This window comes from Chlamydotis macqueenii, chromosome W, assembly GCF_036417535.1.
Source record: "Chlamydotis macqueenii isolate bChlMac1 chromosome W, bChlMac1.mat, whole genome shotgun sequence".
NCBI lineage: Eukaryota > Metazoa > Chordata > Aves > Otidiformes > Otididae > Chlamydotis > Chlamydotis macqueenii.
This window is the reverse complement of record NC_141592.1, coordinates 45,463,154-45,474,403: the sequence shown is the minus strand read 5'-3', so window position 1 is coordinate 45,474,403 and position 11,250 is coordinate 45,463,154. Positions and strand designations below refer to the sequence as shown.

At 36.6% G+C, this 11,250-nt stretch overlaps 1 protein-coding gene across 2 annotated transcripts in view; it reads right to left on the bottom strand.

The window, feature by feature from the left end:
- Positions 1 to 368: 368 nt before the first annotated feature.
- LOC147596743 (polyadenylate-binding protein-interacting protein 1-like) overlaps positions 369 to 11,250 on the bottom strand; it is a 34,524-nt gene continuing 23,642 nt past the window's right edge. Inside the window, exons 5-11 of one of the 2 annotated variants that reach the window (XM_086769675.1) lie at positions 10,985 to 11,096; positions 9,562 to 9,687; positions 5,252 to 5,358; positions 3,487 to 3,646; positions 3,302 to 3,356; positions 2,660 to 2,753; positions 369 to 512 (exon numbers count right to left, since the gene is read on the bottom strand). In XM_086769675.1, the coding sequence (XP_086625801.1) occupies positions 419 to 512; positions 2,660 to 2,753; positions 3,302 to 3,356; positions 3,487 to 3,646; positions 5,252 to 5,358; positions 9,562 to 9,687; positions 10,985 to 11,096 (748 nt within the window). In that variant the 3' untranslated portion in view covers positions 369 to 418. The remainder of the gene's footprint in view (positions 513 to 2,659; positions 2,754 to 3,301; positions 3,357 to 3,486; positions 3,647 to 5,251; positions 5,359 to 9,561; positions 9,688 to 10,984; positions 11,097 to 11,250) is intronic. The other variant, XM_086769676.1, reaches the window with a different exon arrangement.

Genomic DNA, 11,250 nt, shown 5'->3' with positions numbered 1-11,250 from the left:
AACAAACCACAGCTGATCTTGTATATGGTAAAAATAATAAGTCCTAATGTATACTAAACCAAGCAAGTAAGTATTTAAGTTTAGATCAAGTTATTCTTCCCCTTCCCTCCCCCAAGGGAAATTTTATGGGACAGTTCCCCATTACATTTTAAATTTCCATTAGGATACTTTTAAAATCAATTTTATTGTAGCCAAAACATTGTTCATATACCTGTACGTAAAATAAGCTATGATATATACACAATATTTTAAGATACAGGGCATAAGTTTACAATTTTTGGCAGATTCTGTTTAACTAAATGGAACTTTAGTAATTGGAGAAACTAAACTTCCTTATTTTGGTACAAATGTTTTGTGTTCCCCTGTATTCTAACCATACTTAAACTGATTTAATAAACTAACATTAATGTGTAACATCTCACTGTTTTCTATTATGTTCTGATTCTAGACAGAATTTTTCATATGCTTCTTCAATTTCTGGATCCATCTTGTCATCAAGATCATCAAAATACCTAAAAAAGACCACACTAAAAAAATGTTAAGTTTACATACAGATTTTCAGAAACAGTTAAATATTTATGTAGATGTTAAGATTAAAACAGAGCTTTATAAATAGTAGTTAACTATGACATTTACTAAGAGGGGATGAAGAAGAAAAAAAATTATGGGTACTAGGAAAACAAACAGAAACCTCAAAGCAGCATAGATCTGTACAAATTGCTACAGTGTTTGTCACCATTTTAGATCATTTTATGCTGCCCACAGGTTAAGAGACAGAAATAGTTTCCAAGATGACAGAAAAATGCAATAATGCAATGCAAGCTTTCAAAAATTTAATAATGCGTTTGCAGTGATGTATTTACAAAAAACATAATTAGCATCATATTAGCATAATTTTGGTTGGTTAACATCCTAGTTCAAATACTACACCAACTGTCTTGGTTGCACACTAGTCAGAAAAATATATTTATAGAGAAAATCTGTATTCCTATTTGTTGATATATAAAATAATGCAACCTTAGTTCATCTCCCTTTTGCATCTGCGTTATATTACCTTCTGGTAACCAGTCTTCTCATTTAGGTTAGAGAAAAGACTGGATCCCATTAATGATAATCAGTATTGTGCAGAGTGGAGACTACCACAGAGTTTCAAAATAAAGCTGGGAAGCGATAGGGATCACTTAACAGCTTGCTTTCTCCTCACAGTTATTGTGAAGTAACTTGAGTGTTCCTTGTTTTCTCTAGGTCCAACTGCAGCATTCATCACCATAAACTAGGACAACGGAATTGTAGTTTGAACATGATAGTGTATATAATTCTAAATAGCCTTAAAAAAAGTCAGCAGCTATTGACTCTCAAAAAGTGTGTATTAGTTTCAGGTGCCCAGTTTATTACCTTCTGTGCCTTAGTACCAAACAAGGGAATTGGGATCTCTCACCTGCATGGAGGCCATAAATCGTGTATTTTGCACAAAACCACAGTGAAGTGCAACAGAAACATATAAGGAAAGTATTTTTTCTTGAGCATGGCGCATTAAAGAAGCAGTCTACATATTTATTTTATTTGTTCTTCCTTTCCTGTAGAAGTGCAGACTTGAGAAGGAACTCAACATAGAACCCTTTCTCCCTGATGTCAGTCGTGAGAAATAGCTGACAGAGGATCAGGATAGATTTGTCTAAGCTTTTCTTAAGCCTTCAACAAAGAAGGTTCCACAGTCACCTTGCATGAAGGCTGACTCAGTCTTCCACATATCACTCTTCAGATTTGCTGTGTTTAACTGCTGTCTGTCTCCATTTCGCATTTAATTTGTTCTAAGCACAGAAGTTCACAAGGGTAGTTTTTTTCCACAGTATGAGCTTGTTGACTTCTGATATCTCTAATTTATCTTCCAAAATTCCTGCAACTCCCCTCAGCTAGGTGCCATCTAAAAGTTGTCTAATTTACTAACAAAAATATCGATCCAGACCAGCACACTTATCACACATAAAACACAACCCTGAAAATGTTTTCGGGTATCAAATCATGATCTGAAAGTCCTCCTTCAACCAGATGAGTACAAAGCTCAGAGCAATTTTAGACATTTTTTTTTACTGGTTTCATATCAAGTTCTTAAAAACCAGTGTTGGAAAGTCAGACTATATTCCCGTCTATTGCTTTCCCTTTTGCCATTAGGTTGCTTTTCTTGTTCTACAGGAATACTGAATAGCCATTTAATTGAGGGAATACTACTTATCCTGAGGGGAGAAGCTTAACAACCTCCTCCCTTTGAAAGACACTGAAATTTTTGTAATTATCTCTAGTTAGGATGTGTATGCACATCAGTTGAATTCAGGTTGCCTCACTACCAACACCTAAAGGTCTGGTGCTTCATTTTGCTTGCAAATTTATTTTGTTTTTTAAATGCAGAAGAGTATGTTTGTACATGTGCAAAAATATCTGAAATTTAATTGCCCTACTCAGTTGGATAAATATAAAATTTGTTTTAAACTTGTGCGATTACAAATCAACTTACATCTGAACAAATACATAGCTTCCATTGTAGGGCTAAATAATAATTATATTATTTAGTTTCATTTTTGTCAAGATTGGATTTCTAAGTCTGCAGTAAAAGTATCTAGTGTTAAAAAAAAAAAATAAAATACTCAAAAAGAAAACATACTGATCTCCAGGTCCTGATAGATCTGTTCCATTTTCTTCATAATCTGAAAACAAATCCTCTCTTTCAAGCAGCTCTTGGTATTTTTCTTGGTAATCTGGCATAGTAAAAATGAGACCAAGTAATAGATAAATAAGACTAGTCCTCTAAATTAACATACATCTATACAGTTTGAATAGTCTATTTAATGAAAACATAAACAGCATGAAACATATTATAGAAAAAACTCTTGCTACAGTGTTTTCTCAGGACATCAATCAAGCTCTAAGAATGATACCTATCTTCCCAGAGAACTGTAAAGGTAGTCACAGATGTCTTTACCTCGAATGATGTCATGCCACGTTGCACTCAGAAACCAAGGAAGAAACAAATCCTTTTGCTATTAACAATGGACAAACAAAAGAAGACTTGAAGATTTCTGGTTTTGCCCCCCCCCCCCCCCCCCCTCAAACATTTACCTTCTTTTAACACAGAATAAGGCATGCGTTACACAAAGCCAGGAATTCAAACATAATTTTGTCTTTTAAGTTGTATGAGTTTCAGATATTTTAAGAACAACTTTTTATGTACTTCAACAGGACATAAACTTAATGAAAACTTTTTCAAGAAGATTGAGAAGATGGGTATACTAAGCTTGTGACATACCTGGATCTGCTGCAGTGAAAGGAACACCATCAGAAGTGTAAAATGTTGGTTCATTCTAAGAATAAAGTTATACAGTAAGTTATATGTGTTCAGAGAGACAGTTGTTTGTAGCTTTCAGCTATGCGATTGTGATTCAAGTTAAATTCACATTAAATAAAGGAACTGAAGCGTCAGTACGTTCTTACCATAAAATAGTTTGGGTCATTTTCAGGGGTAGCTTCTGTATATGGAGAAGTTCCATGAACTCTACCCCAGTTACTAGATCGTAGTTCTACTAGTTTCAGAAGCATATGTTTCACATCTCTGAAATAAGCAGAAGCACCACAAAAGTTAGAATGTTTTGTGCTAAGCGATAACTGGGCTATATCTTGCATATACTAGATTAGCTAAATCTCAAAAAAGCTCCAAAAAGGACAAAATTTGGTCTAGATAATTTTGAGTTAGTTTTTTTTTTCCTGCAAGTCTAGATGCTTTATGTGTCTCTCTCAATTATGAGACACTCACTCTCTCCACTTCCTCTGTGGTGAAGTAAGGAGTCCATACAAAATAGTGCTTGCTATAGTATTTAAATCAAGATACCAAACCTGCAGCACAAGTTGAGGAACAAATCCTTTTCTTATAAAAGGATAGTACTGGGGAAAACAGGGGGTGATCTTCAAATTGTATTTTAATTATCTAATTATCTAATTTACACTCTCTAAATCACATTGAAATTCTGTAGTCAACAGCGAAAAGTAATGTCTCCAATGCATTAGATGCCACCACCTATTTGATCTCTAAAATAAGATTAATTGCTTTCTTCTTTTAAGCAAGTCCATGGAGAAAAGTTCAGTGAGTCTCATTAAGGGGAGAAAAATAAAAAAAAACCCCACCACACAAAAAACCCCCACAACATTCAGTTGTTTCCTTTATTAAAAGAAGTTAATGCTTCTGTATCTTTGAAGCCTCGTGCTTGTGCTATCTATTTTCTTTGGTTTCTGAAGCAAGAGTTTCCTCATCTTCCCTGGGAGGCAACTAAATTACAACCAGTAGATGCTACCAGCTACCTGGTGTCCTCCCTCCATATGGCAAGAGATCAGGTCACAATGTCTGAACCTCTCTATAGGTTTTTAGTAAGTTTGCAAGAAGCTGAGGATGAAACACAGCAGAATAAGATAACCACATGCATGCAGTTGATTGCAAATTAAGAAGCAGAATACATTAGCCAACCACTTATTCTTTTCCAGCTTGTAGTAAGAACCTGCCAAAAAGATACGTTCTCCAGGAGGGGAGGGAATGGGAAGCATATTCCATTTTGCCCTTACATTTATAGTGATTTGTATACTATATTTAATGTTGTTAAATTTAGATTTTAAAGTATAAACTATTCTATGATTCTAAGCTGATAGTTTTCTTCTTTAGATTCATGACCAGAATAGCAAAGTGGTGTCAAACATCACAAGACATTTGGCCCATCATAGGGCCAGATTGGATGGGGCCCTGAGCAACCTGATGTAGTGGAAGATGTCCCTGCTCCTTGCAGGGGGGTTGGACTAGATGACCTTTAAAGATCCCTTCCAACCCAAACTATTCTATGATTCTATGAGATATCGCCACTATTGTATTTTTGTAATTATACATGCTTTTAGACCCTGAAGCACTTAAGGGAGATTTCAACATCTAAAGGTTTAAAAAACAAAACAAAAAACCATCAAACCAAAAAACCACAAGTGGAACATCCCTCTCTAGTAAAAGATAAAGAAAAATCAAAATAAAACAAAAAATTAAACAAACAGTCCCGCAATTGAAAATTACTTTTTATTACATGGGAAGTGACCTAAATATCACCTTACTTTTCATAAACAAAAGTTTTTAAGGCAATGTTTTGGACATGTTCGTTATTCTTGAAGATTTTTAAGGTGTTCTGTTTAATATAAAAACAAAACACTGCACATAAATTTATCTTCTCACCTGCTACAGTTTGCATCCAACACAACATTTTCAATTCTCTGAATAATTTCCTCCATATCATTCTTTCCTTTTTCTTTCCAGGCATCTTCTAAAACTAAGCCTGTCAACTAAAGACAAGTGATTAGTAATTATCTTTTTTTTTAAAGTAAACTATAAAACTTTAAGAAACTGTCAACAGAAGAGATTCTGTAACAATCCATAACATTTAGATGCATCGTGCAACTACCTGAGGGTTGAAGGTCCTAATCTCCTACATCTTTTTGCTAAACAAATTAATAGATCTTGTAAATAGTTTAGACTACAGACAGTATTGTAACTCTATGTCCAATGTTTATGTTACCTAGAAGTTCACAGCCACTTCCCTCCTTTCAGTCTTGAAGCAATTCTTCAACGATTTAATTACACTGTGAAACAGTCACATTACAACAAAATGTGTACATGTAACAATTTTTTAATATTGCAGTGATTTCTTGTGAAAAATCATTATGCTTCATCATCTTTCTGAAGTGTGCATCAGTGGGACACGGAGATTGCATTTGACCATACTGTTACTTGGGTCACGTCGACACAGAAATAATGCAACATTCTGAATCTCGTTTGAAAGGACTAACAGCATTTGTCAGATCTTAATTGCTTTAAGTACATTGCTATGAAAAAAAAAGAGATCATATTTTTGCAGATGATACCACAGGCTTACCTGAGAATAACAATAGGTTGTAAGCTTTAGAAAGACTTCAAGTCAACATACCTAGCATCGGATAAATATTACATGATCCAAATATGCTTAGAATGGTATCTGATGATACAAAGGAATAAACCACAAAGATAAAAGCAAGCATCTTGGTCAGCACTTGTTTCACATTCCCAGTTTTCTACTTCTGTCCTGCCTTGACCCTAGGTAATTAGATAACAGCACCAAGAAGGTTTAATTAAAAATAAATATATTGCAAAGCAAACGGGTTAAAATCTGTATCTATCACTATATTAAATGGAAAGGACAACGGGGAGACATTTATTGCTTCAGTAGTGAAACCAAGGTTTCATGAGGTAGCCCAGTCTAGCTACAGATATACTCCACCATTTGTAGATATTTTAAGACATCAGAAAACACGTGCATTTAAAAAAAAACAAAAAACACACCAAACAAAAACCAAACAAGAAACCCAAACACACATCCCCACAAAAAAAAAACAAAAACAAAAAAAAAAAAACAAAAAAAAACCCAAACCCACAAAACTGTCTTTTACTCTGGAATAGACACTGAAGCCAAATAAATATTTCTGTGAATATTCACAGAAATAGTGAGCCCTCCATCTTCTTTGGAGAACAATCAGAAAACACAGCAGTACTGGAAAGCTTCCCAATTTGTGTACTGTCTGTTTGAGAGGTCCTTCAGTGGGCCTTTCCTCAGGGAAGCACTTTCATCATAAGGATTGAGCGCAGTTGAACACAACCTCACACTTGCTATGGAGCAACCTGCTTAAACATCCAAACTTCATCTGAAGTGCTTACATTGGAGGATGTAAAACCTCTCTTCCCTATTCACCATAACAAAAGAAGCTCCCAGAATTGGAATTTAAGATTTAAGAGTCTGAAAAAAGTATAGAGTGGGAGAAAGAGGGAAGAATAAGGAAAAACAAACTGACCAACCACAAAAGTCAGAAACAAATCTCCATTAAAAATACTGTTTAGCTTTTGACCTTAATTCTGAAATGAATTGTTTTCCCAACTATGAGTATAACCATGGCTTGTGAAGATAAAAGTTTATCCCTGCATAGAGCCTAACAATTTTTTTCCCACCAAGTAAAACTTAAGAGCAAAGAGGCTTGTCTTCATCATGAAAGACAAATATATTTCCACAGTAGTGTTGTGGTTCTGTTTAGTGAGGGGGGGCCTAAGGTGGCAGCGTCTGTAGGAAACGCTAGAAGTCGCTCCCCTTTGTCCAGGGGACTCAGCTGGGCCTAGGGCGGACCCACTGCTGGCCAAGACCAAGCCAATTGGTAGCAGAATGTTCCCTGATAATGCCTCTGTGATAACGTATTTAAGAAGGGAAAACGGGGGGGGGGAAAAAGAGAAGAGAAGATGTGAAGCAGCTGAGCAGGGGTAGAGAGGGGGAGGCACAAGCCTTGTGGGCCTTGCAGGCCTCACCCTCTGGCCTCCTGCCAGGCAGCCAACTGGGCCCAACTCAGCCCAGCCCAGCTGAAAGGAAGTGGAGAGGAGATGAGAAGTGATAAGATGTAAAAAGGATCCTGAGAGGCATCTGCCCAGCCTGTTGTGAAGAATTTTTCTTGTGAGAGGAATGACTGCAGATGCCAAGGTCAGTTCAGAAGGAGGGGGAGGAGTAATGCGGCTCCTGGCCAAGATTCCCCTGCAGCCTGTGGTGATGACCATGGTGGAGCAGGTTGTCCCCCTGCAGCCCATGGAGGAGCAGAGATCCACCTGCAGCCTGTGGAGGACCCCATGTCAGGGCAGGTGGATGCCTGAATGAGGCTGTGGTCCCTGGAGGGCCCTCTGGGGCAGCTGTTCTGGAGAGACTGCACCCTGTGGAAGATATGGACCCATACCAGAGCAGTTTCACAAAGGACTGTGGCGTATGGGCGGGACCCCACAACGGAGCAGGGGAGGAATGTGAGGAGTTCTTCCCCCAAGGAGGAAGCAGCGGCATAAAACAAACGCGTGATGAACTGACTGCAACTCCCATTCCCTCTTCCCTCCCTGTGCCGCTGAGGGGTGGGGGGAAGGTAGTAGAGATCATGTTAAGCTCAGGAAGAGGGAGGGGTGGAGGGAGGTTATCTTGTTCTCTGTCTCATTATCCTGATTTGATTTTTAGTTGATAAATGAATAGTTTTCCCCAAGTCGAGTCCGTTTTGCCCATAACGTTAACTTTAAGGATTTTCTCCCTGTCCTTATCTTGAACCTCGAGCCTTTTTTTCTTATATTATCTCTCCTATTCTCTCGGAGGGTGGGGGGAGTGAGAGAGAGACTGCGTAGTCTGGTCCCGATCGGGGCCTGAACTACGACAAGTAGTAACGATGCAGACAATACAGTAGGAAATAACTGATATAAAGACCCTTTTGCTGCAAAAAAAACCCCTCAAGTGATAAACCCTAACTGCTGAGTGTCCTTCAGAACAGAGATCATCCCAAAGCCCCCACACCAGAAGTGGCAAAAGGAGAGCTAAAGGGATTGCTTACTCCTTTGCGCTTGGCTTCAGTTCTACTGGTCTTATATGTACACAAATGGCCTTGTATTTTACTTTTAGCGTAGTACATAACTTTTTTTTTTGCTTGCTCAATTTCATAATGGTACTAAGAAAAAAAAAAGTACAGCTTGCCTCCATTAATGATGCAATTCATAAAATGCCATAAAATAGCTCCTCATTTGCAGTTTTGTTTCCTCCACTGCTCCCAAAGGTACAAAGGTATATCCATTGTCTCAAAAAGAAACATACTGCTCCCTGCATACCTTTCCTTGTCTAGTAGGGCTTTTTGAAAACACACTCTTCCCATTATCCAAAGCCTCTTCACTTTCTCTTCCCAATCTTATAGAATAGTTATCTTCAAGCACTTCATTTAGATGTGCAAAAATTCTCATCTTTCTGACAAGAAATACTTTCATAAGACACCTACACTTGATGTGTTCCAGAAGCACAACTCACTGACTATGTCATGCATTGCTCATTTCTTTTTTGAGGCATCCAGTTAAAGAATTCACAGGGCATGGAAGCATATGAGCTGGACATCCAAGAATGACAGACAGTTGCTTAACTCCGATAATGTTCATGCTGACTAAGAGACAAAACACACTCTCCCTCCTTTTGCCTAATAAATTCTGAATTTCTAATTACACATAATTAGAAACCTCTCCATATTACTTAATTTAAATAAAGCTGTTAACCACATACTATAGTACTGACCTACAGAAGGAATCATGTGATGTGGCTACCTCTGTTAGCCTGGATATTGAATCTGTGGCCCAGGAATCAATTCTAGCCTGTGGCACAAAGAAATAGGCTTTCACTTTTTTTTTTTTTTCTACCAGTTCACCATCAGGAACCACATATGACCATATCTTGTTTTCCTCACTTTCCACTGTCAGCTGTTGTGTACTCTATTTTTACTTATCCCAGATGAAAAAAATCTCAAGAAGAAAAAACAAAGTATCTTAGTATTTGTATTTAAAATATATTATGACCTACATATAATTATATAAACAAGTAGTGCTCATGAGCTCTTTCATTTAGGACTATGATGATATATTTAAAAAATAAAAACCTTTTTTTTTTTCTTCTTTTAAAACTACAGTCTCACCTTCAGCAGTTTTACTGCACATATCAAATTATTATCCACAGGATTAGAGAAGAGTGAATTTAGTAATTCCCGAAGGCCTTCTTGAAGAATTTCTGCTCGCGTTACCTGTCCCTTTGTTCCTTTAATCTGCAAAATATATTTAAAAAAACCCAAACAAATCACATTTAAAAGACTTAAGTTTTAGAAATTAATTTAGTCACATTTTCTCTCTCAAATGCTGTATGATTTGGTTTGGCATTAACATAGTTGAACTCTTCAGTTGGAAGAATATGTCAAATACCATAACTATTCTAGAATGCAGACTCTGAGTAGTATCCTTACAGTTCTGACATACACATAACAATGCTTGTCTAGCATTTTGTTTTTTTGCTAATAAGTTGCTAAGAAAAGCTGTGAAATGCCTGGCAAGTGATCCACATCATCCCAAATTCTCAGAATCCCATGCTCTTTCCCATCCTACGTTATGCATTCTCTACAGCTGTAGAGTAGCTTACTTCTAGAAGGCATTCTTTATGTATTTAAAAATTATAGAAATGGTTTAAAAATAAATAGTATATTCCACTAAACTGTGCAACTCCCCCTCCCTAAACCCTCTGGAAAGCTTCGTTTTTAATTCGAGCAAGTGAAAATTTGATTTCAAGGCCCACTTATGAGCAAAAATGGAAGAGTCAGAGATTTTTCTTTCCTCATGCCAGCAGAACATTTTAATAGTGTCTGCTTAAATCAAACCTTTGAAATAATCCAGTCAAAAATATATTTTTATGGACACTAAAGCAGTCAGTGAACTTACTGAACTTACAGGTATGAGTCAAAGAATTTTTATGTGTACATACAATTTTTTGTACATATCAGATACAAAAAACCTGATCGAAATACAAGATTTCATGCTTCATGCATAAGCCAAGGACTCGATCTTCAGAAGAAATCTCTTTAAAGATCTGCATTTTTAAGTGCTCATTTTGAAGATTCCCACACCTTCAGCAAGCATTTGATAATAGCTCCTATTAGTGGCTGAATACTGAATTTGTATTACATTGATCCTGATCCTCTTCTGCTAGGTTGTAACATTTCCTATGTTGGTTAAGTGTAGTAATCTGGTGGGTTTACCAGACAAAAGAAAACACCAAAAGCTTCATTTCAAAGGTAGTTTATGGTTGGTTCTTTTTATGAATTCTTAAACTTTTTTTTTTTAATCTTTACACATTTCTCTTCTGATGATCTTGTCCTTTTTTGTTTATCTGTTTCTTGGACACACATTATAATGAAATTGTTATAAAGTTCTTTTACTTTATTCCCTCCTCCCTTATAAAAAAAACAAAACCAACCAACCAGAAAAACACACCTCATGATATTCCACTTCAGTTTTTACCTAAACACAACAAAAATTAATGAAGAACCATCTGACATGCAACTTTCTTCTTACCTCTAGGTTAAGGTAAAGTTCAGCTAAGAACAACACAAAGGCATGAAATTGTTTTCGAGTAGTCTCATCTCCTTTGGCAGCTTCATCTCTGTTTTCATACTCTGTTCGACACCTGAAAACATTAAAACAAAAATAATAAAATCTGTAGACATATCAACATATGTAACATACTACTTATTTAATAGAATGCTAAGAACTTATTCACTGCATTAAAACTGTTAAATGCTGACTGCTAGGAAACATGATTTGTGAAGGAAGTGAGAGGA